At 39.3% G+C, this 22,970-nt stretch overlaps 1 protein-coding gene across 3 annotated transcripts in view; it reads left to right on the top strand.

Moving 5' to 3' along the window:
- The first annotated feature begins 407 nt into the window (after positions 1 to 407).
- The window catches only part of SLAIN2 (SLAIN motif family member 2), an 81,711-nt gene continuing 59,148 nt past the window's right edge, over positions 408 to 22,970 (top strand). For all 3 annotated transcript variants that reach the window (XM_082603129.1, XM_082603130.1, XM_082603131.1), the window contains exon 1: positions 408 to 887. In XM_082603129.1, coding sequence (XP_082459255.1) covers positions 499 to 887 — 389 coding nt within the window. In that variant the 5' untranslated portion in view covers positions 408 to 498. The remainder of the gene's footprint in view (positions 888 to 22,970) is intronic.

Genomic DNA, 22,970 nt, shown 5'->3' on the forward strand with positions numbered 1-22,970 from the left:
ACACTCCCCTCGGGCCCCGCCTGCGGCCGTAATCGCTCTTCTCAGCCACCAGGGCAGCGACCCGCCTCCGCCGACGCTCCGGGCCGCCCCTTCCGGTTTAAGCCCCGCCCCACAGGCCTCGCCCGTGGCCCCGCCCCTCCGCGAGACAGTCGCCGGGTCTCCTCAGCGCCCGCTGCCGGCCGGTCCACCTCCCCGACGCTCTGAGGTCACCGACGGGGCCGGGCTGAGGGGGGCGGAGGGACAGAGGGAAGATGGCGGCCGAGCCCGGATATTGGCGCCGCCTCCTCCAATTCTGGAGCCGGCGCAGATGAGGCGGCTCGGCTGGGGCCAGCGGCGCGTCGGAACCGGAGCAGGCGGGGACCCTGGCAGTGGGGCCTGGCCCTGATATATGCCGGCGCCTTGGCTAGAGTGAGCGGCGGCGGCGCCTCTTTCCTCCGGCTCTCTCCCTGTCGCTGTGAGTCTGAGCGGGTGGCGGGCGGCCGAGGCGGCGGGGCCGGGATGGAGGACATTAACTCCAATGTGAACGCGGACCAGGAGGTGCGGAAGCTGCAGGAGCTGGTGAAGAAGCTGGAGAAGCAGAACGAACAGCTGAGGAGCCGCTCCGGGGCCGTGCAGGGCGCCGGCTCCCTTGGGCCTGGCAGCCCGGTTCGGGCCGGCGCGTCCACTCTCTCCTCCGGAGCGGCGTCCCCTAGGGGCTTCCCCTTGGGCCTCAGCGCCAAGTCGGGCTGCGGGGCCGGGTCGGGCCCGAGGCGGACGAGTAGCGAGGAGCTGCGGGACGCCACCTCCTTGCTGGCAGCGAGCGAGGGCGGCTTGCTGGACGAGGTGGAGCCGCTGCGGCCCGAGGAGCTGGAGCGCCTGTCAGGCTGGGAGGAAGAGGAGGAGAGCTGGTGAGCGCGGGGCTCCGGGCCGGAGCTGGGCGGGGACGGGCCCGGGGGCGGAGAGCGTCTTCCGAGGGTCCCCTGGTAAGACACCTCGCTTTGTGTAGCGGGGTCCGCTCTCTGATTCGTGGTTTTCTTGCTTTGGCTGCGGAACGGTCAGCGAGAGTTGGGGGTTCGAGGCTTGGGAGAGGAACAGGCTTTGTAGCTAGTTCTCCTCTGGGTTGGGGACCCTCTGAGCTTTGGACCCCGTTGGGGTCTGGGGGCTGGCACAACCTAGGAAGGGCTGCTCGCCGTGGGAGGAGTCGGAGATGGGAAACTGCTTTGTAGGAAGGGATCCAGCTTTGTGTGAAATACTGGCTTTCGGATGGCGGCCTGGGCATTTTGGGTGTGATGAGGTGTCACCCGGTGCGCGGAGCAGACCAGGGTAATCTAAGTCCGGACAGTGGTCAGTGTTTTGGACCCGTGGGAGATGGGTACATTTCTGGCGGCGATGGGGAGACCGTGTGGATCAGCACTCCCCCTTGGGTAGTAGGGTGAAGCTTGCTTTGTGTGAAGAGGGCAGAGGATGGTGCTGCTTTGTGTGACGAGTCAAGGGTGGAACAAGAGCCCTGGCTCTCATTTTTTAAACAAGAATTGGGTCTGGCATTTTTCGAAGCTGTGAAGTGACAGTTATCTATTCTTCATTTCCATGTCATCCTAGGGGCAGAGAAAAACAGCCGTATTTAAAAATCTAAACCGAACTGTATTGTCATAAGCTACTTCTTGATAAAATTGTGACCCACACCGTAATATCACTTCCATATATAGAAAGGACATGAGAGACAGTTTCCCTCATGTTTTATTGTAATTGCATAAAGATGTCAACGGGAAATTCTTAATTTGTCTTAATTTATCCTTTTTTAAAGTTTTAATTTTTAGCTAAAGTATCTCTGCTCTTTGTTGAAACTGAAACTTCTAACTTAGTGAAGTTGAAATCCTTCATAGACTCCGGTTTTGCAGGGCTGCAACCCTTACAGAGTGTACTGAGGTAGTTAAGAGCTTTGCCTGGATTCAGGTCCTGGCTCTGCTACTTAGTAGCTGTACAGCTTTGGGCAAGTTAATCAGAGCCTCATTTTCTTCCTCTGTTTGATGGAGAAGATAATAGTTCTTACCTCTGTAGAGTTGTGAAGATTATGTGAGATAATCCATGTATGCTTTTAGCATGGGTCTGGTATATAAGCTCTGTGAGACTAGCCACTATTACTCTTAAGCCTAGTTGTTTAAATCAAGAAATATTTAGTGAGTGCTTTCAGGATCTTGAGGGAGGTTCTTAAATGTTGATTCCTGTTCATTAAGGAAGTTATAGTCTTGTTGGGAGCCAAGTTTTACAGAGGAATAAAGAAATGAGCTAAGAAATACACAGTGAATTGCTTAAAAGAGTGATAGGGACAAAAAGTACTGAGAGTGCTCAGAAATTGAGAAGAAAATAATAGTCTAGTTGGGGCAAACTTTGAGGAGAGGTGGTTTTGGAGCCTGAGGGTGGGGAAAGAGTGGGAAGGGCATTTCATGCTCTGACAACTGCTAGAGCAGAGTCAGAGATATTTGTAACTCTCAATTAGAAAGGTTTGAGTTACAGAGATGCTCTTGAATATATGATGTCAAGCCTTTATTTTATTGCCAAGTGATACCAAATATTATTAGAACTGACTGTGGTAGTGACAGTTTTCATATTAGTGTGAAATCACGTCCTTACAAAGGAATCCTAGGTATGTATACACTTTAAAAGAAGTCGGAATCATCTAAATATCACATGCCTCTTCCAAGTGATGATGATAATGATGCTTATAATAATAATGAAGATTAGCTGCACTCATTAGCCCATTTTAGACTATGTATTCTTAGAACACGTTGACTCCCCTTGGAGAAGCTGATTAAGTCTTTTGCTGCTTTGGTTTCTGATCACTGTTTTTGTTCAGGTAAAGCAAATCTTTTAAAATACTATGCCAGAAGTTTCTTTTGGCCAATTGGTTCCTGCTTACTACTTTGATCCTGGTTACATATCTTGATGTTATAGATGTCCTGTGCTTTTTCTGAAAAGATTTGTGTGAATTGAAAGTTTGAAAATCATATTTAAAGTGCTTTGGAGTATGTGTATGGAGTATAAATTATAAGGGATGGTGGGTGTTAGTATCAGTGAGAGAAAGATTTAAAGAGTCAAGAGTTTTTCTTAGCAGGCTGAAAGTCTACTTTCTGTAACTTATACCCATTTCCTTCGTTTTCATCTAGAGGAATGTTTTTTCCCAAATGTGTACCACAAAATGCCAGTCCTGAAGGTGTTAGTAGATATTGTGTGAAAAAAATAATTGTGGGTCTGAGATCAAATATATCTGGGAAAAACGAGGTTCAACAACAACAACCAAAAAAACCCACCAGATTTCTTTAATGCTGGGCTTTTTTAATATGCTAATATGTATTGAATATAGTAAGTCTCTAAGTGGTATGGTTTGTTTCCTAAACTTATTTGCACTCCCAAGGAACTAGTATCTTTAGAACACATTTAGAAAACAGTATTGTATTTACAGCAGTGGCTTTCATGGTTTTTGTTTTGTTTTTTTCTCAATCCCAGCTTCATGATAAATACATTTTATACCATAGCCTAGTACACACATGTTTATGAATAATTGAAACAAAAGTTTCACAAAACTATACTTGGTATATGTGGTAAAGCGCTAATGTTTTCTGTTCTGTTTCTTTAGGAAAAAAATGCTGGTTACAGCCCACTGAGCTGATGTGGTGACCCATTAATGGCCAATTATCAGTTTGAAAAATGCTCTTATAGAACAACTCAGAAAAGTCTAGAGAAGGGAACTAACCTTATTGTGTATCACAGTGTGTCAGTCTATGCCAGGCAACTTATAAACATTTTTACACTTAATTGCATTTAATTTTTATCCATTTATGAGGTAGGTATCAGTTTTTAGGTAAGGACACTTCTCTCTCTAAGCATCAAATAACAGATGGTAAATGATGGAGTCAGGATTTGAATCTAGGTCTTTATGACATCATAGCTTATGCTGTTTCCACTATATTTTGCTTTCTCAAGTCTGATTCCTTTTCCACATGAATGGCCCCTTATGATATTTGAATACTACCACCATGACCCTGCTGACTCCTCCCCACCACACACTCTGAGCATTCTCATCTCTTCTTCAGAGTAATACAATCCCAGTTTACTTAATCATTCCTTAGATAATGTAATTCTCTGATCTTTCAACTGTGGTCATTTTTCTCTTAATGAATTCTGGTTGCTCCTTGTCATTAAACGTGGTACCCAGAACTGTACTCATAATTTAAATGACATTTGACCAGATAGTGTGTGGTGGATATGTCTTGCTTGAGGTAAATGCTATTATTTTGAAACCAAATCTTTCATTAACTTTAATTTCTGTTATTTATGCTTAAAATGAGTGAGTAGTTTCAATTACACTCCATATGTTTTATACATAGGCTGTTACACTAAGTCTTCCTAACCCTGGTTTTCTGTAATGAATTTTTTTAGCTTGAATATTAGGCTTTTATATTTCTTTCTTTCTTTTTTTTTTTTTTTTGCGTTACGCGGGCCTCTCACTGCTGTGGCCTCTCCCGTCGCGGAGCACAGGCTCCGGACGCACAGGCTCAGAGGCCATGGCTCACGGGCCCAGCCGCTCCGCGGCACGTGGGATCCTCCCAGGCCGGGGCATGAACCCGCGTCCCCTGCATCGGCAGGCGGACTCTCAACCACTGCGCCACCAGGGAAGCCCTATATTTCATTTTGTTAGTCTTGATTTAGGCATTTAATATCTGTTCCTTCCAAATTTTTTTGTCATTTTCATATTTCATAGGCATACCTACTGGGTTTTCATTTAAGTTGTTGATAAAAATATTAAAATGACAGAATAAAGGGCTCTGAAGTATGCAGCTTGACTAGACTCCCTCCAGATTAATGAACATCATTAATCAACTCACACAGTGGTTGTTCAGTAACTGTTAGTACTACTTATTATTATCAAGCCCATATGCCATTTTGCCTGTATGGATATTATGAAAGATTTTGCCAAGTGGCTTGCTATAATTAAGCTGTATGGTGACTTACAGAGTTCTTACCTTCAATGAAGTAAACTTATCAGCATAGACCTTGCAGTTAATTTGGTTTGACTTGTTCATGATGAATCTTCTGGGTTTTTCCTATTCTAACTTTACAAACATTTTGTTTAACCTAGTTTTGAATTTTGCAAGGAATCAGTCTGGTCTGGAATTTCTAGACATTGCTTGTTTTTCTCTTTAGAAATTATCATATTTTGTCTTATCTGGGCTTTTGAGCTTGCCATAATATTGATATTTCAGATCAACAGATTTCAGGTCAACAATAATTTGGTGATAAAATTTCAGTTATCTTCCATTATTTGGAAGAGTAGACTTAAACCTGTTTCAAGCTACCTTTTGGCTTACTGTGTATCACCTTGCCTCATTTGAACTACAATTTCCCTCAATTTAGCCTCCCCAAAATTCCAAGTTTATAGTTCAGTACTGTCAACTACATGCACATTGTTGTGCAACAGATCCCCAGAACCCTCCCATCCTTCATGACTGAAACTCTACACTCGCAGAAGAGTAACTCCCCTTCCCCCTGCTCCTGGCAAGCAGTGTTCTACTGTGTTTCTATGAGTTTAACCCCTTTAGATACCTATGAGTAGATCATGTAGAATTTGTCTATTTGTGACTAGCTTATTTCATTTAGTATAATGTCTTAAGGTTCATCCATGTTGTAGCATATGACATGGTTTCTCTCTTTTTGAAGAGTGAATAGTATTCTGTTATAATATATAACACATTTTCTTTATCCTTTCATCTGTCGGTGGACACTTGGATTGCCTCCATTTCTTGGCTGTTGTGAATAATGCTGCTGTGAATGGGAACCTACAAATAATCTGTTCAAGTCCTTGCTTTCACTTCTTGTGGGTATATACCCAGAAGTGGAATTTTTGGATCAAATGGTAATCTATGTTTAATTTTTTGAGGAGCCACCATACTGTTTTCCATAGCAGCTGCACCGTTGAACATTCCAACCAGCATTATACAAGAGTTCCAGTTTTTCCATATCCTTGCCAACACTTGCTTTGATTCATTCTGAGTTTTTATATGGTGTGAGGTAGGAGTCCAATGTCATTTATTTTGCAGGTGGATATCCAGTTGTCCCTGTACCATTTGTTGAGAAGACTTTTCTGTTCTGTTAAATTGTCTCTGTACCCTTGTCAAAAATCAGTTGCTCAGAGATTGGTTCAGATGGTGGAGTAGAAGGACGTGCTCTCACTACCTCTTGCTAGAACACCGAATCACAACTAACTGCTGAACAACCATTGACAGGAAGGCACTGGAACTCACCAAAAAAAGATACCCCACATCCAAAGACAATGGAGAAGCCACAATGAGATGGTACGAGGGGCACAATCACAATAAAATCAAATTCCTTAACTGCTGGGTGGGTGACTCACAAACTGGAGAGCACTTATACCACAGAAGTCCACCCCCTGGAGTGCAGGTTCTGAGCCCCGCGTCAGGCTTCCCAACCTGGGGGTCCGGCAATGGGAGGAGGAATTCCTAGAGAATCAGACTTGGAAGACTAGTGGGATTTGACTGCGGGACTTTGACAGGACTGGGGGAAACAGAGACTCCACGCTTGGAGGGCATACACAAAGTAGTGTGCACATCGGGATGCAGGGGAAGGAGCAGTGACCCCATAGGAGACTGAACCAGACCTACCTGCTAGTGTTGGAGGGTCTCCTGCAGAGGCAGGGGGTGGCTGTGTGTCACCGTGAGGGCAAGGACACTGGCAGCAGAAGTCCTGGGAAGTACTCCTTGGCGTGAGCCCTCCCACAGTCCGCCATTAGCCCCACCAAACAGTCCAGTGTTTGGTCACCTCAGGCCAAACAACCAACAGGGAGGGAACCCAGCCCCACCCATCAGCAGACAAGCGGATTAAAGTTTTACTGAGCTCTGCCCACCAGAGCAACACCCAGCTCTTCCCACCACCAGTCCCTCCCATCAGGAAACAAGCCTCTTAGATAGCCTCATCCACCAGAGAGCAGACAGCAGAAGCAAGAAGAACTACAGTTCTGCAGCCTGTGGAAGGAAAACCACATTCACAGAAAGATAGACAAAATGAAAAGGCAGAGGACTTTGTACCAGATGAAGGAACAAGATAAAACCTCAGAAAAATAGCTAAATGAAGTGGAGATAGGCAACCTTCCAGAAAAAGAATTCAGAATAATGATAGTGAAGATGATCCAGGACCTCGGAAAAAGAATGGAGGCAAAGATTGAGAAGATGCAAGAAATGTTTAACAAAGACCTAGAAGAATTAACAAACAGAGATGAACAATACAATAACTGAAATGAAATATACACTAGAAGGAATCAATGGCAGAATAACTGAGGAAGAAGAACAGATAAATGACCTGGAAGACAGAATGGTAGAATTCACTTCTGTGGAACAGAATACAGAAAAAATAATGAAAAGAAATGAAGACAGCCTAAGAGACCTCTGGGATAACATTAAACGCAACAACATTCTCATTATAGGGGTCCCAGAAGGAGAAGAGAGAAAGGACCCAAGAAAATATTTGAAGAGATTATAGTCGAAAACTTCCCCAACGTGGGAAAAGAAATAGCCACCCAAGTCCAGGACGCACAGAGTCCCATACAGGATAAACACAAGGAGAAACACACCGAGACACATAGTAATCAAATTGGCAAAAATAGAAGACAAAGAAAAATTTTTGAAAGCAGAAAGGGAAAAATGACAGGTAACATACAAGGGAACTCCCATAAGGTTAACAGCTGATATCTCAGCAGAAACTCTACAAACCAGAAGGGAGTGGCACGATATACTTAAAGTGATGAAAAGGAAGAACCTACAACCAAGATTAATCTACACGGCAAGGATCTCATTCAGATTCGTTGGAGAAATCAAAAGCTTTACAGACAAGCAAAAGCTAAGAGAAATCAGCACCACCAAACCAGCTCTACAACAAATGCTGAAGGAACTTCTCTAAGTGGGAAACACAAGAGAAGAAAAGGGCCTACAAAAACAAACCCAAAACAATTAAGAAAATGGTAATAGGAACATACATATCGATAATTACCTTAAACGTGACTGGATTAAAAGCTCCAACCAAAAGACACAGGATTGCTGAATGGATACAAACACAAGACCCATATATATGCTGTCTACAAGATATCCACTTCAGACCTAGGGACACATTCAGACTGAAAGTGAGGGATGGAAAAGATATTCCATGCAAATGGAAATCAAAAAAAAGCTGGAGTAGCAATCCTCATATCAGATAAAATAGACTTTAAAGAATGTTACAAGAGACAGGGAAGGACACTACATAATGATCAAGGGATCAATCCAAAAAGAAGTTATAACAATTATAAATATATATGCACCCAATATAGGAGCACCTCAATACGTAATGTAACTGCTAACAGCTATAAAAGAGGAAATCGACAGTAACACAATAGTACGGGGTTGGGTGGGGGTTAACACCTCACTTACACCAATGGACAGATCATCAGAACAGAAAATTAATAAGGAAACACAAGCTTTAAATGACACAATAGAACAGATAGATTTAATTGATACTTATAAGACATTCCATCCAAAAACAGCAGATTACGCTTTCTTCTCAAGTTCACATGGAACGTTCTACAGGATAGATCACATCTTGGGTCACAAATCAAGCCTCAGTAAATTTAAGAAAATTGAAATCATATCAAGCATCGCTTCTGACCACAATGCTATGAGATTAGAAATCAATTACAGGGAAAAAACGTAAAAAACATAAACACATGGAGGCTAAACAGTTCTTTGCTAAATAACCAAGAGGTCACTGAAGAAATCAAAGAGGAAATCAAAAAATACCTAGAGACAAATGACAACGAAAACACAATCCAAAACGTATGGGATGCAGCAAAAGCAGTTCTAAGAGGGAAGTTTATAGCAATACAAGCCTACCTCAAGAAACAAGAAAAATCTCAAACAATCTAACATTACACCTAAAGGAACTAGAGAAAGAAGAACAAACAGCACCCAGAGTTAGCAGAAGGAAAGAAATCATAAAGATCAGAGCAGAAATAAATTAAATAGAAACAAAGAAAACAATAGCAAAGATCAATAAAAGTAAAAGCTGGTTCTTTGAGAAGGTAAACAAAGTTGATAAACTGTTAGCCAGACTCATCAAGAAAAAGAGGGAGAGGACTCAAATCAATAAAATTAGAAATGAAAAAGGAGAAGTTGCAACAGACACTGCAGAAATATAAAGTATCCTAAGAGACTACTACAAGCAACTCTATGCCAATAAAATGGACAAACTGGAAGAAATGGACAAATTCTTAGAAAGGTATGAACCAGGATGAAATAGGATGAAATAGAAAACCAGGATGAAATAGAAAATATAAACAGACCAATCACAAGTAATGAAATTGAAACTGTGATTGAAACTCTTCCAACAAATAAAAGTCCAGGACCAGATGGCTTCACAGGTGAATTCTATCAAACATTTAGAGAAGAGCTAACACCCATCCTTCTAAACTCTTCCAAAAAATTGCACAGGAAGGAATACTCCCAAACTCATTGTATGAGGTCACCATCACCTTGATACCAAAACCAGACAAAGATACTACAAAAAAAAAAAAGAAAATTACAGATCAATACCACTGATGAATATAGATGCAAAAATCCTCAACAAAATATTGGCAAACAGAATCCAACAACACATTAAAAAGATCATACACCATGATCAAGTGGGATTTATCCCAGGGATGCAAGGATTCTTCAATATACGCAAATCAATCCATGTGATACACCATATTAACAAATTGAAGAAGAAAAACCATATGATCATCTCGAGATGCAGAAAAAGCTTTTGACAAAATTCAACACCCACTTATGATAAAAACTCTCCAGAAAGTGGGCATAGAGGGAACCTACCGCAACATAATAAAGGCCATATACGACAAACCCACAGCGAACATCATTCTCAATGGTGAAAAACTGAAAGCATTTCCTCTAAGATCAGGAACAAGACAAGGATGTCCACTCTCACCACTATTATTCAACATTGTTTTGGAAGTCCTAGCCACGGCAATCAGTGAAGAAAAAGAAATAAAAGGAATGCAAATTGGAAAAGAAGAAGTGAAACTGTCACTGTTTGCAGATGACATGATACTATACATAGAGAATCCTAAAGATGCCACTAGAAAACTACTAGAGCTAATCAATGAATTTGGTAAAGTTGCAGGATACAAAATTAATGCACAGAAATCTCTTTCATTCCTATACACTAATGATGGATAATCTGAAAGAGAAATTAAGGAAACACTCCCATTTACCATTGCAACAAAAAGAATAAAATGCCTAGGAATAAACCTACCTAGGGAAACAAAAGACCTGTATGCAGAAGAGTATAAGACACTGTTGAAAGAAATTAAAGATGGTAGCAGTAGATAGAGAGATATACCATGTTCTTGGATTAGAAGAATCAATATTGTGAAAATGACTATACTACCCAAAGCAATCTACAGATTCAATGCAATCCCCATCAAATTACCAATAGCATTTTTTACAGAACTAGAACAAAAAATCTTAAGATTTGTGTAGAGACACAAAAGACCCCAAATAGCCAAATCAGTCTTGAGGGAAAAAAACAGAGCTGGAGGAATCAGGCTCCCTGACTTCAGAAGTATAGATCAATGGAACAGGATAGAAAGCCCAGAGATAAACCCATGCACCTATGGTCAACTAACCTATGACAAAAGAGGCAAGGATATACAATGGAGAAAAGACAATCTATTCAATAAGTGGTGCTGGGAAAACTGGACAGCTATGTGTAAAAGAATGAAATTAGAACATTCCCTAACACCATACAAAAAAAACAAATTCAAAATAGATTAGAGACCTAAATGTAAGACCGGACACTATAAAACTCTTTGAGGAAAACATAGGAAGAACACTCTTTGACATAAATCATAGCAAGATCTTTTTTGATCCACCTCCTAGAGTAATGCAAATAAAAATAAAAGTAAACAAATTGGACCTAATGAAACTTAAAAGCTTTTGCCAAGCAAAGGTAACTACAAACAAGACGATAAGACAGCCCTCAGAATGGGAGAAAATATTTGCAAACGAATCAACAGACAAAGAATTAATCTCCAAAATATATAAACAGCTCATGCAGCTCAATATTACAAAAAGCAAACAACCCAATCCAAAAATGGGCAGAAGACCTAAATAGACATTTCTTCAAAGAAGACATACACATGGCCAAGAAGCCCATGAAAAGCTGCTCAGCATCACTAATGATCAGAGAAATGCAAATCAAAGCTACAGTGAGGTATCACCTCACACCAGTTAGAATGGGCATCATCAGAAAATCTACAAACAACAAATGCTGGAGAGGGTGTGGAGAAAAGGGAACCCTTTTTGCACTGTTGGTGGGAATGTAAATTGATACAGCCACTATGGAGAACATTATGGAGCTTCCTTAAAAACTAAAAATAGTATTACCATATGACCCAGCAATCCCACTACTGGGCATATACCCAGAGAAAACCATAATTCAAAAAGACACATGCACCCCAATGTTCATTGCAGCACGATTTACAATAGCCAGGTTGTGGAAGGAACCTAAATGCCCATCGACAGATGAATGGATAAAGAAGTTGTGGTACATATATACAATGGAATATTATTCAACCATAAAAAGGAACGAAATTGGGTCATTTGTAGAGACGTGGATGAATCTAGTGACTGTCATACAGAGTGAGAAAGAGAAAAACAAATATATATTAACGCATATATGTGGAACCTAGAAAAATGGTACAGATGAACTAGTTTGCTGGGCAGAAATTGAAACACAGATGTAGAGAAGAAACATATGGACAACGAGTGGGGAAAGCAGCGGCGGGTGCGGGTGGTGGTGTGATGAATTGGGAGATTGGGATTGACTGTATACACTGATGTGTATAAAATGGATGAGTAATAAGAACCTGCTGTATAAAAAGTAAAATTCAAAAATCCAAAAAAAAATCAGTTCCTCATAAAATGTATGGGTTTATTTCTGGACTCACAATTCTATTCCGTTGATCTGTGACTATCCTTTATGCCAGTACTACCCAGTGTGATTACTGTGGTTTTGAAATTGGAATGAGTGAGTCTTCCAGTTTTGGTTTTTTCAAGATTGTTTTGGCTATTCAGTGACCCTTGTATTTCCATATGAATTTTAGGGTCAGCTTGTAAATTTCAGCAAAAAATAAAAGGCAACTGGAATTTTGATAGGGATTGTATTGAATCTGTAGATTGGGGATCTTAACTTTTGAGATCTTAACAATATTGATTTTTTTCAATCCATGAACATCCTTGGATGTCTTTCCATTCATTTACGTCTTTAATTTCTTTCTACTGTGTTTTGTAATTTTCGGTGTATAAGTGTTACATTTCTTCTTTAAATTTTATTTTCAGTCATTTTATTATTTTTTTGATGCCACTGTAAATGGAATTGTTTTTCTCAATTTCATTTTTGGATTTTTCATTGCTACTCTATAGAAATATAGTTGATTTTTTTATATTGATGTCATTGTCTCCTGCAGCCTTCCCCAAGTCATTTGTCAGTTGTAATAGTTTTTTTTTATATAAAAGATCATGTCATCTGCTAATAGAGATAATTTTACTTCTTCTTTTTTCCAATCTGGATGCCTTTTATTTCATCTTCCCAGCTAATTGCCCTGAGTAGAACATCCAGTATCATGTTAGGTCCAAGTGGTGAAAGTGGACATCCTTCAATGTGATTTTTATTGCTCTTTTATTTTTAATAATTGCTAACAATTTTTTTTTTTTCGGTATGCAGGCCTCTCACTGTTGTGGCCTCTCCCGTTGCAGAGCACAGACTCCGGACGCTCAGGCTCAGCGGCCATAGCTCACGGGCCTAGCCGCTCCGCAGCATGTGGGATCTTCCTGGACCAGGGCATGAACCTGTGTCCCCTGCATTGGCAGGCAGACTCTCAACCACTGCGCCACCAGGGAAGCCCTGCTAACAATTATTTATTGCATTAACACATGACAGATACATGCTAAGCACTTTATATACAGTATTTCATCTTCTTAATAACCCAGTATGGTCGGTCTATTATTAATCCCCATTTTAAAGATGATGAAATTAAAGCTTAGGTTAAATAATTTGCTTGTAGTCTCTCAAGTATATGGATGAGCTAGGATTGGAACACAGTTAGTCTGACTATATTTAAACATTTTCAACCCTTACCTAATTCTAATTATCTGTATTTTTATGTTATTCTTTGTACATTTGTACTGTTATTCACCTTTGGCTATTTTATATTCCCTAATTCTGTTTTTTGATCATTTGTCTTTAACGACCTGAGCCCTGTGTACATTTTTATTAATTTCTTTATCTGATGACCTCTTTTTTTTTTTTTTTTTTTTTGCTTTATAACAAATTTAATCAGTTATACATATACATATGTTTCCATATCCCCTCCCTTTTGCGTCTCCCTCCCACCCTCCCCATCCCACCCCTCCAGGCGGAGATGACCTCTTTTTGTACTCACTATTCTTGTGCTAAATTGGCCTTTGGAGCCCCTGGGAGTCAGATTGTAGCTAAGAGCCATGACTCTGGAACTAGGTAGCCTGAGTTGAAATCCCTGCTCCTACCTTTGTCAACTGCATGACCTTGCCAGCCATTTACTCTCTGTGCTTGAGAGTTTTCATTATCTGTAAAGTAGAGTTAATTATTGTATCAACCATATAGAATTAAATGTAATATAGGTAAAGCATTTAGAACAGTTGTTGACACAAATTAAATATATAAGTGTTAGCTTTGTCTTTATCATCACCATTTTATTTTAGTTCTAGACTGGTCTGTCTTTGCAGTGAACTTAAAAAAAAAACTTCTTGAAAAATTTCAAACATATACAAAAATAGAGTGAACAGGGCCTCCCTGGTGGCGCAGTGGTTGAGAGTCCGCCTGCCGATGCAGGGGATACGGGTTCGTGCCCCGGTCTGGGAGGATCCCATATGCCGCGGAGCGGCTGGGCCCGTGAGCCATGGCCGCTGGGCCTGCGCGTCCGGAGCCTGTGCTCCGCAACGGGGGAGGCCACAACAGTGAGAGGCCCGCATACCGCAAAAAAAAAAAAAAAAAAAAAAAAAATAGAGTGAACAGTAAAATGAACCTCCACTTAACTTACAACCCATCTTTAACACTTACCAACTCATGCCATTCTTGTTTCATCTATACCATTCAAACCTCAACCCTCTGGACTATTTCGAAGCAAATTTCATCTCAAACATCATATCATTTAATTACTAAATATTGTAGTAGAAGATAAGGACTCTTTTTAAACATAACTACACTACCAGTTTACCCTCCCCATTAAAAATAATTCTTTAATATCATCAAACGTGCTCTGAATGTTTTTAGATCAAATTTTCTAAAAAATGGTTTGCATGTCTGTGTTTAGAATTTTTTTTTCTATTTTTCTGTAAACTCCAAAATGAAATGGCCTCTTTCTTCCAGTATTTTGATCATTTTGTTATCCCCAGTTAATTTGTTGTTGGTGATGGTCAGAACAGGTCCAGTTCTCATTTCATCCTAAGCCTTTTGAGAAATTAATTGTTGGGTAAATCAAGAATTTCTTAGGCGTTCTCTGTGCAGGGTGAGGTTTTCAGCAGATGTCTAAAAACTTGAAGTGATCCCATATCATTATTACATACGTTCTTTGTACTAGAACTGAAATTTGAATTAGGTGAGTAACATCATTTATATCTTCCTTTGGCCTCTTGGCATGTAATCAGCTCCTGTAATATTGTCCTTATTTTTACAGTTATATAATATTTTTAGTTAAATTTAGTTTTAGTGTCTCTGTGCTTTCATCCATGTACTTTTAGGCTCCCAGGTTTTTGTAAAACAAAATAATTTTAGTCTAATTTTCCATAAATCTTTATGTTCTTCATTAAATTTACCTAAAACAGGTATACTTTTACTGAGGAAAGAAACAGTAGTGGGTCTCAAAGAAAGGACCCTTTTTAAATGGTTTTTATTAGAATTTCTCAAGAGCCTCATATAAAAGAATAAACAAATGCATATAATACATAAAACATCTTTATGTTACTATTTAAAATATTCATTGTTGAGGGGGAGGATTAGGAACTGACCTCTCCATCTCTCCAAGTCTCCAGATTATTTTCTCCATTCCTAGTGTGAATTGGGCTAATTGAAAAGGAATTTACATGTGGGCAAAAGGGGGGTGTATGTGTGAAATACTTTCTAAATGAGTTTTAGATTGTTTATTCATCCACTCTGCTGCATTTTTGTAGATGAGAGTTTAGTATTGCATATATATGTGTAAAGACTATTATCTAATCAGTATTTGTTAAAATTATTTGTCAATAACTAGAAGTTTGTTGCTTTATTTTTTTTTTTACTTTTTTTTGAGAGATTCATTATTGCTGACATACACTCCCTATATCTGTAGAGAAGACAACAGATTGAGAATAATGATTTTAGGGAAAATAGACATGAGCTGTCTGACTCTTTGTGGGACCCTTAGGAACTTTTGCAGAACATAAAATCATAGAAAATAAAATTAGAAATGGACTTTGAGACCAGGCGGTCATGCCTCTTTGTTTTTAAGCTGATTTAATTTTCAAGCTGGTCAGGACAGATGATTATTTCTTCTTTTCTTAAAGGTTTTTGAGATTGGAAATCTAATAAGTTCCTCGTATCCCGTTAAATCCATTTTACCTTAAATCAGTTTTCTTTTAAGTGTATGAAAACACTTTAAACTCATGCTGACTTCTCATCAATAAATTTTATGGATAAACTTCCCTAACTCAGAGGTAGATAGGTCTGTGGCTTTTTCTTACTGTATTTTTTTCTCTCATAGCCCTTCACTTCTGAGAATGGGCTTTTATTACTTGACCTTTTTGTTTTATGTATGCTTTTTGTAGGGGACCATTGGTAGAATTTGCCTGTGATTTAATATGATAAGCCTAAGTTTATAAAGCAATTTAATTTGTATAATTGGCACCACTTATAATTTGGCAGTCATTCACTGATTAACATCTTGAAGTTTTGTTTTCTAGACTCTTCTGTACCAGGGAGATGTTACTTTAAAGTAACGTGGTTCGTGTGTGTGTGTGTGTGTGTGTGTGTTAAATGAATCAGAAGTTATACATCTAGATGATCATTTTATTCCCTTCTTAGCAGTGGTTTTCCAGTGTTTCTAACATGGGTTTACATTTTTTTTTTCTTTAATGGAAAAAGTACTTAGACCCCCTATGTGTGAGCATTGCAATGCTGGGAACACTTAGAGACATGATAATGCATTTCTTGCTTTCTTAAAAAATTGAATTTGGCCAAGAAGGGCCACATGATTGGTAAAATATATTACAATCATTATTGTTTAAGCATGTTCTATATACCAAGTATTGTATAAGGCATTTTATGCACGTTAAATAATTTAATCTGCACAATTTTGAGTTGTAGTTATTGTTATCCCCATTTTTTTCAATTGGGGTAAAATATACAAGACAAAAATTACCATTTTAATCATTTTTAAGTGTACAGTTCAGTGGCATATAAATACATTCACATTGTTATGCAGTCATCACCACCGTCCATCTCTAGAACTTTACAAACTGAAACTCTGTATAAATAGTAATTCCCCATTCCCCTATTCTCCCTGCCCCCAGCCCCTGGCAACGACCATTCTACATTCTGTGTCTATGAATTTGACTATTCTAGGTACCTCATATAAGTGGAATCATATAGTATTTATCTTTTAGTGTCTGGCTTATTTCATTTATCATTGTCTCTTCAAAATTCATCTGTGTTGTAGCAGGTGTCATGTTATCCACATCTTACAGGTAAGGAAACTAAACTCGAAGTCACATAGCTAACATAGTGCGTCGAGATTCATACCAATCCTGAAAACCATGCCTGATAAAACATTTGATCTTGATTTATTTAACCTGTAGATAGATTTTTTAGACTTATTCTGTATAACTCTGGAGATCATTACTAGAACAATAGGTATACATTAGAGGTAAGCAAATATTTATTTAATATAAGGGAGAATTTTCTAGTAGAGCTGTTCCTAGATAGTATAGACTGCCTTTAAAAAGCGTGAGTAAACTTTAGCAGTAAAGACTGCTTAATGGTCCTGTGACAAGGGATGTTTCAAAGAGGTAAAAGTTGAATTTGGTTATTTCTAAGTGTTCTTTTAATCTGTGTTTCTGTGATTAAAATATTGTCATCTATTTTGGAACGTAAGATACCCTCAAGACAAATTGCTAAGCTTAAATGTGGGAGAGATCTTTAGCAATGTAAGCATCATGGATTTTTCTTTTCCTAAATCTATGGCACATTTCTCCGAATATCCATAGTAATAGCAGATTCTTTTCCTCTTGAGGGTAGGTTTGAATTTTGAAAACTGTTAAAGTCATTATTATGCCTCGTGAATAAAAATGGGTTAGCAAGATATTTGAAGTCCTCGGCAGTCCAACTCCAATTCACCTTTTTCCTGGATTTACTTGCTGTTGTCAGAAAACTTCATAAACATTCATGCCTGTTACCTTTTAATTTTCGTTCTGTATAGAGTACCTTTTTTCTTTCCTTTCTGAAGTTCTAAATTTCCCACTTGGTTTACTTGCTCTTCAGTGTTACCTATCACTGTTTATGTATCTTTTAAGAGTATATGTAACACCACAACCTCGTACTTTGTCTTGTCTAGATTGTGAGCATTTTAAGCAGAGGGAACAGTATCATATTCATCTTTGCGTGTCGGAACAGGCTCTCAGAATCTTGTGTGTAGTAAGAGTTCAGGTATATTAAGTTGAATGAATCTGATTGTCAATGATGTTAGTTGAAACGAGGTGAACGAGGTAAAATATTGAGACCAAATTTCTTGCATGACTTGCATGACCCCTATGCCAGTTACAAATGAGGAATTTCATACATAGTCTGCATAATGGTAATATTGAAACTGTACTTTCCCATGAATGAATTAAAGAAAATTCTGTCCAGATACAGTATCTGATGTTTAAAATCAGTTTTAAAATTCTCTCTTTTGTAGGATAACAGTTACACCTTGTTTTATACTTCTCTGTACTTTTTGTAATTTCTCAATTTTCTGTTATGAACACAAATTGCTTTTATAATTAAAACAAAATCCTGATAAATCTTACTGATTTAAGTCAGTTTCATTACTCTGTAGTCACATAGGGTAGGGATCATAATACAACATGATACATTAAAAAGCCATTGATGTTTTCCTTATTACTTAGAATCAGTAAGATTATATTTCACAGACGAACAAATTTTGGTTCCAGTAAGTTTAGACATGTGTTTTTGATAGAACTGGAGCGCAAGTCAGCTGATGTGTACGATCTTATCCGTTATTCTTGTTTTTAACTTTGCATTTTAAAAATGAGATTCCACAAGTGCAAATATTAACAAGTTTATCAGATTTACCTAAAGTATATAGTCTTTTTTTAAAAATTTTTATTGGAGTGTAGTTGATTTACAATGTTGTGTTAGTTTCAGGTGTACAGCAAAGTGAATCAGTTATACATAGACATATACTTACTCCTTTTTAGATTCTTTTCCCATATAGGTCATTATAGAGTTCTTTGTGTTATATAGTAGGTCCTTACTAGTTATCTATTTTATATATAGTAGTGTGTATACATCAATCCCAGTCTCCCTTTATCCCTCCTCCCCCTTTCCCCCCTGGTAACCATAAGTTTGTTTTCTACATCTGTGACTCCATTTCTGTTTTGTAAATAAGTTCATTTGTACCATTTATTTTTAGATTCCATATATAAGCTATATCATATGATATCTGTCTTTGTCTGACTTCACCCAGTATGACAATCTAGAGATCCATCCATGTTGCTGCAAATGGCACTGTTTCATTCTTTTTTTATGGCTGACTAACATTCCATTGTATATATCTACCACATCTTCTTTGCCCACTCCTCTGTCGATGGACATTGATTGAGGTTGCTTCCATGTCTTGGCCATGGTAAATAGTGCTGCAGTGAACACTGGGGTGCGTGTGTCTTCTTGAATTACGGTTTTCTCCAGATATATGCCCAGGAGTGGGATTGCTGTATGGTATGGTAGTTTTTTTTTTTTTTTTTAAGTATTTATTTATTTATTTGGTTGTGCTGGGTTGCGGCAGGTGGGCTCCTTAGTTGTGGCATGTGAACTCTTAGTTGCCGCACGCATGTGGGATCTAGTTCCCTGACCAGGGATCGAACCCGGGCCCCCTGCATTGGGAGTGTGGAGTCTTAACCACTGTGCCACCAGGGAAGTCCCCTGTATGGTAGTTCTATATTTAGTTTTTTAAGGAACCTCCATACTGTTCTCCATAATGGTTGTACCAATTTACATTCCTGTCAACAGTATAGGAGGGTTCCCTTTTCTCCACACCCTCTCCAGCATTTTTTGTTTATAGATTTTTTGATGATGGCCATTCTGACCGGTGTGAGGTGATACCTCATTGTAGTTTTGATGTGCTTTTCTCCAGTAATTAGTGACGTTGAGCATCTTTTCATGTGCTTTTTGGCCATCTGTATGTCTTCTTTGGAGAAATGCCTATTTAGATCTTCCACCCATTTTTGGATTGGGTTTTTTGTTTTTTTGATATTGTGCTGCATGAGCTGTTTGTATATTTTGGAGATTAATCCCATGTTGGTCACTTCATTTGCAAGTATTTCTCCCATTCTGTGGGTTGTCTTTTTGTTTATGGTTTCCTTTGCTGTGCAGAAACTTTGAAGTTTAATTAGGTCCCATTTGTTTTTGTTTTTATTTTCATTACTCTAGGAGGTGGATCAAAAAAGATATTGCTGTGATTTGTAGTCTGTTTTTGTTGAGGGGGAAAAAACCCAAACTTCCTTACTTTCCAGGAATATCAGATAAGGAATTTCAAAGCTCACATTTTGTGAATCTTCAGGGTTACTGATGTTGCTGCTCTCTTCAGTCTCATTTTTGGGACTACTCTGCATGCAAATCCCTATGCCAAACTTTCCAGCGTCCCTGGTGGTGCTGATGCCCTGGTAGCCTGAAAAGGCTCATTCCCTTCTCTTTTATTTACCGAGATCCCTGCCTCCTTGCCGGGAACATATCTATATCTGTAAATCAGTTTAATTTCGACATGATTTAAAATAAAATAATTTGGGTAGTAAATAGCATTAAGTAGTGCCTCAATGTAAATGAATTGAGTTACAATAATGTTCTGTTCCTTATAGTAATGACTTGTACTAGCCAGAGCACACTGCATGTTGACTCCTGTTGTGTGATAGTTTAGTAGCAAAAATGAACTTGTAGAAGCATTTAGGTTTTAAGGCTTTCAGTAATATAAGTTCTTATTTTGCCTGTTCTATTTACGGAAAATCACATCCTCTGTGCTCTTTTATTTGGGAATCTAAATTATGGAGGAAATGGATACCTTTAGGAACAAATTAGCTTATTTAAGAGGAAGGCTCAATAAATGCAAAACATACAATTTGCTTTGATCTTGGAAAAGGTTCAAATTCTGGAGTAAAATTGAGATTTCTTGAGGGTATTAAGGAACTATAGGGAGGAAAAGAAAAAGTGATTATATCTCCTTGAAATGTGGGAAATAATAGAAGCAAGATAATGCAGTACCATGAAGTTTATGAAAATATTTGGTAAGAGAGAAATAGTGTTTAGTTAAAACTTAGAGGTTTAGAATTCATGAGGATGCATCAAACCATGTCCCACTTCTACAGTTACTAGAAGGAAATCTCTCCCACACACAGCCCTCCACTACTCCATTCATGAACTTCTGCTCATCTGCCTGTGAGAGAATTAGAAAGTACCCAACCATGTGTCCTTGTTAAGGGTTGTTTTGTTTGAAAAGCGTGAATAAGAAGCAGGGGTGGGGCTTCCTTGGTGGCACAGTGGTTAAGAATCTGCCTGCCGATGCAGGGGACACAGGTTCAAGCCCTAGTCTGGGAAGATCCCACATGCTGTGGAGCAACTAAGCCTATGCGCCACAACTACTGAGCCTGTGCTCTAGAGCCTGCGAGCCACAACTACTGAAGCCCACACGCCTAGAGCCCATGCTCTGCAAAAAGAGAAGCCACCGCAGTGAGAAGCCCGCTTTCTGCAACTAGAGAAAGCCCACTCGCAGCAACAAAGACCCAACACAGCCAAAAATAAAATAAATAAAATAAATAAATTTATATATACACAAAAAAAGAAGCAGGTGTGGGCCAGGCTAAGTCCAAAAATGACCTATAAGTCTGATAAATTTGAGGAATGGAATTTAATAGATGCTCTCAAGTTAGTGAGGAGGTTTTTAAGTATATGCGTTTAGTGCCTACTTCGTACTGCATTTTATAATTATAGAGATTATATTTTATGTCTTTATTAATAACTAGTAGATATAGAGAGAGTACTTTAGTAATTTTAGGATGTGACTATATTTTGAGTGAGCCTGCTAATTTCCCCCCTTGGAGGGAAATAATGGGTCTTGCGTTGACTTCTCATAGTGAAACTCTTGTTTGCCATTGGTTATTTTTAGCTGGGGCTGATCTGGAGAGGATTAAAAAATAAAATCCAAAAAAACAGATATGTCCTAGAAACCTGAATCTAGAGGTTTGGAACTTGTTGAGCAGGCACTGTAGGTTTCTATGGTAGTACCCCCTATGACTGAGAGAGCTAACAACCAGCACGATGAGAAGTATAATCATTTAATTTTGTCTTAATTCATTTTTTTTTTTTTTTTTTGCGGTATGTGGGGCTCTCACTGTTGTGGCCTCTCCCGTGCGGAGCACAGGCTCCAGACGCGCAGGCTCAGCGGCCATGGCTCACGGGCCCAGCCGCTCCGCGTCATGTGGGATCCTCCCGGACCGGGACACCAACCCATGTACCCTGCATCGGCAGGCAGACTTTCAACCACTGTGCCACCAGGGAAGCCCCTTAATTCAGTTTTGAATTCCTGTCAAGCACCATGCCTGGCCAGTGGTAGCTGCCACATAAATGTTTGTTTAAATGACTGATTGTGGCTTGATACTAAGCCTTCAAGTGCTTAGAGTTTAGCTTGGAGACAGAATGAACATTGGTGTTTTGTTCAGGGTTCATTCAGATGCAAATATATAAGTCTGTAAATGTCATTACTGTTTCAGGGAATATACATTGAACTTGTGAAGACAGAGGCTCTGTTCTTTTGCCTTGAATACACCTTGCTCAGTAAATAGAGAAGTATGATTTTGAGGTATTAAAATCTGATGATTTTCCTTAGCCTGTAAAAAGTTTCCATACCAATCTACAGAAATTTATTTCAATAACAGTTTTGATATAATTTTTATTTTTACTTTAAATAAAGTTAAATCTTTGTTGTTCTTAGCTTTATTAGCCTACTTTCAGCTGACTGCAACATGAAAAGTGATTACTGTAGTTACTATAAATTCAGTAAAGTGTCTCCAGTTTCCCATCCTATCTCTATCTTTTAATATGTCTGCTATGTGTATGCATAAAAAAGTCACGAGAGACATACTGCAAACTGTAAATAACTTGGGAGGATAGAATTGGTAGGGGGAGGGAGGTTATTATCACTCCTTTACATTTATACATTTCTATATTACTAAAGGTTTTTTTGTTTTGTTTTGTTTTAATTTTTGTCTGGGTTGGGTCCTCAGTGCTGCGCGTGGGCTTTCTCTAGTTGTGGTGAGCGGGGGCTACTCTTCATTGCGGTGCGCGGGCTTCTCATTTCTCATTGCGGTGGCTTCTCGTTGCTGAGCACGGGCTCTAGGCACGTGAGCCTCAGTTGCTGCGGCACACAGGTTCAGTAGCTGTGGCTCGCAGGCTGTAGAGCGCAGGCTCAGTAGTCGCGGCGCACGAGCTTAGTTGCTCCACAACATGTGGAATCCTCCTGGACCAGGGATCAAACCTGTGTCCCCTGCATTGGCAGGCAGATTCTTAACCACTGCGCCACCAGGGAAGTCCCTAAAGTTGTTACTTTTACAAAA

Source organism: Mesoplodon mirus (assembly GCF_964341445.2).
Source record: "Mesoplodon mirus genome assembly, chromosome: 2".
Taxonomy (NCBI): domain Eukaryota; kingdom Metazoa; phylum Chordata; class Mammalia; order Artiodactyla; family Ziphiidae; genus Mesoplodon; species Mesoplodon mirus.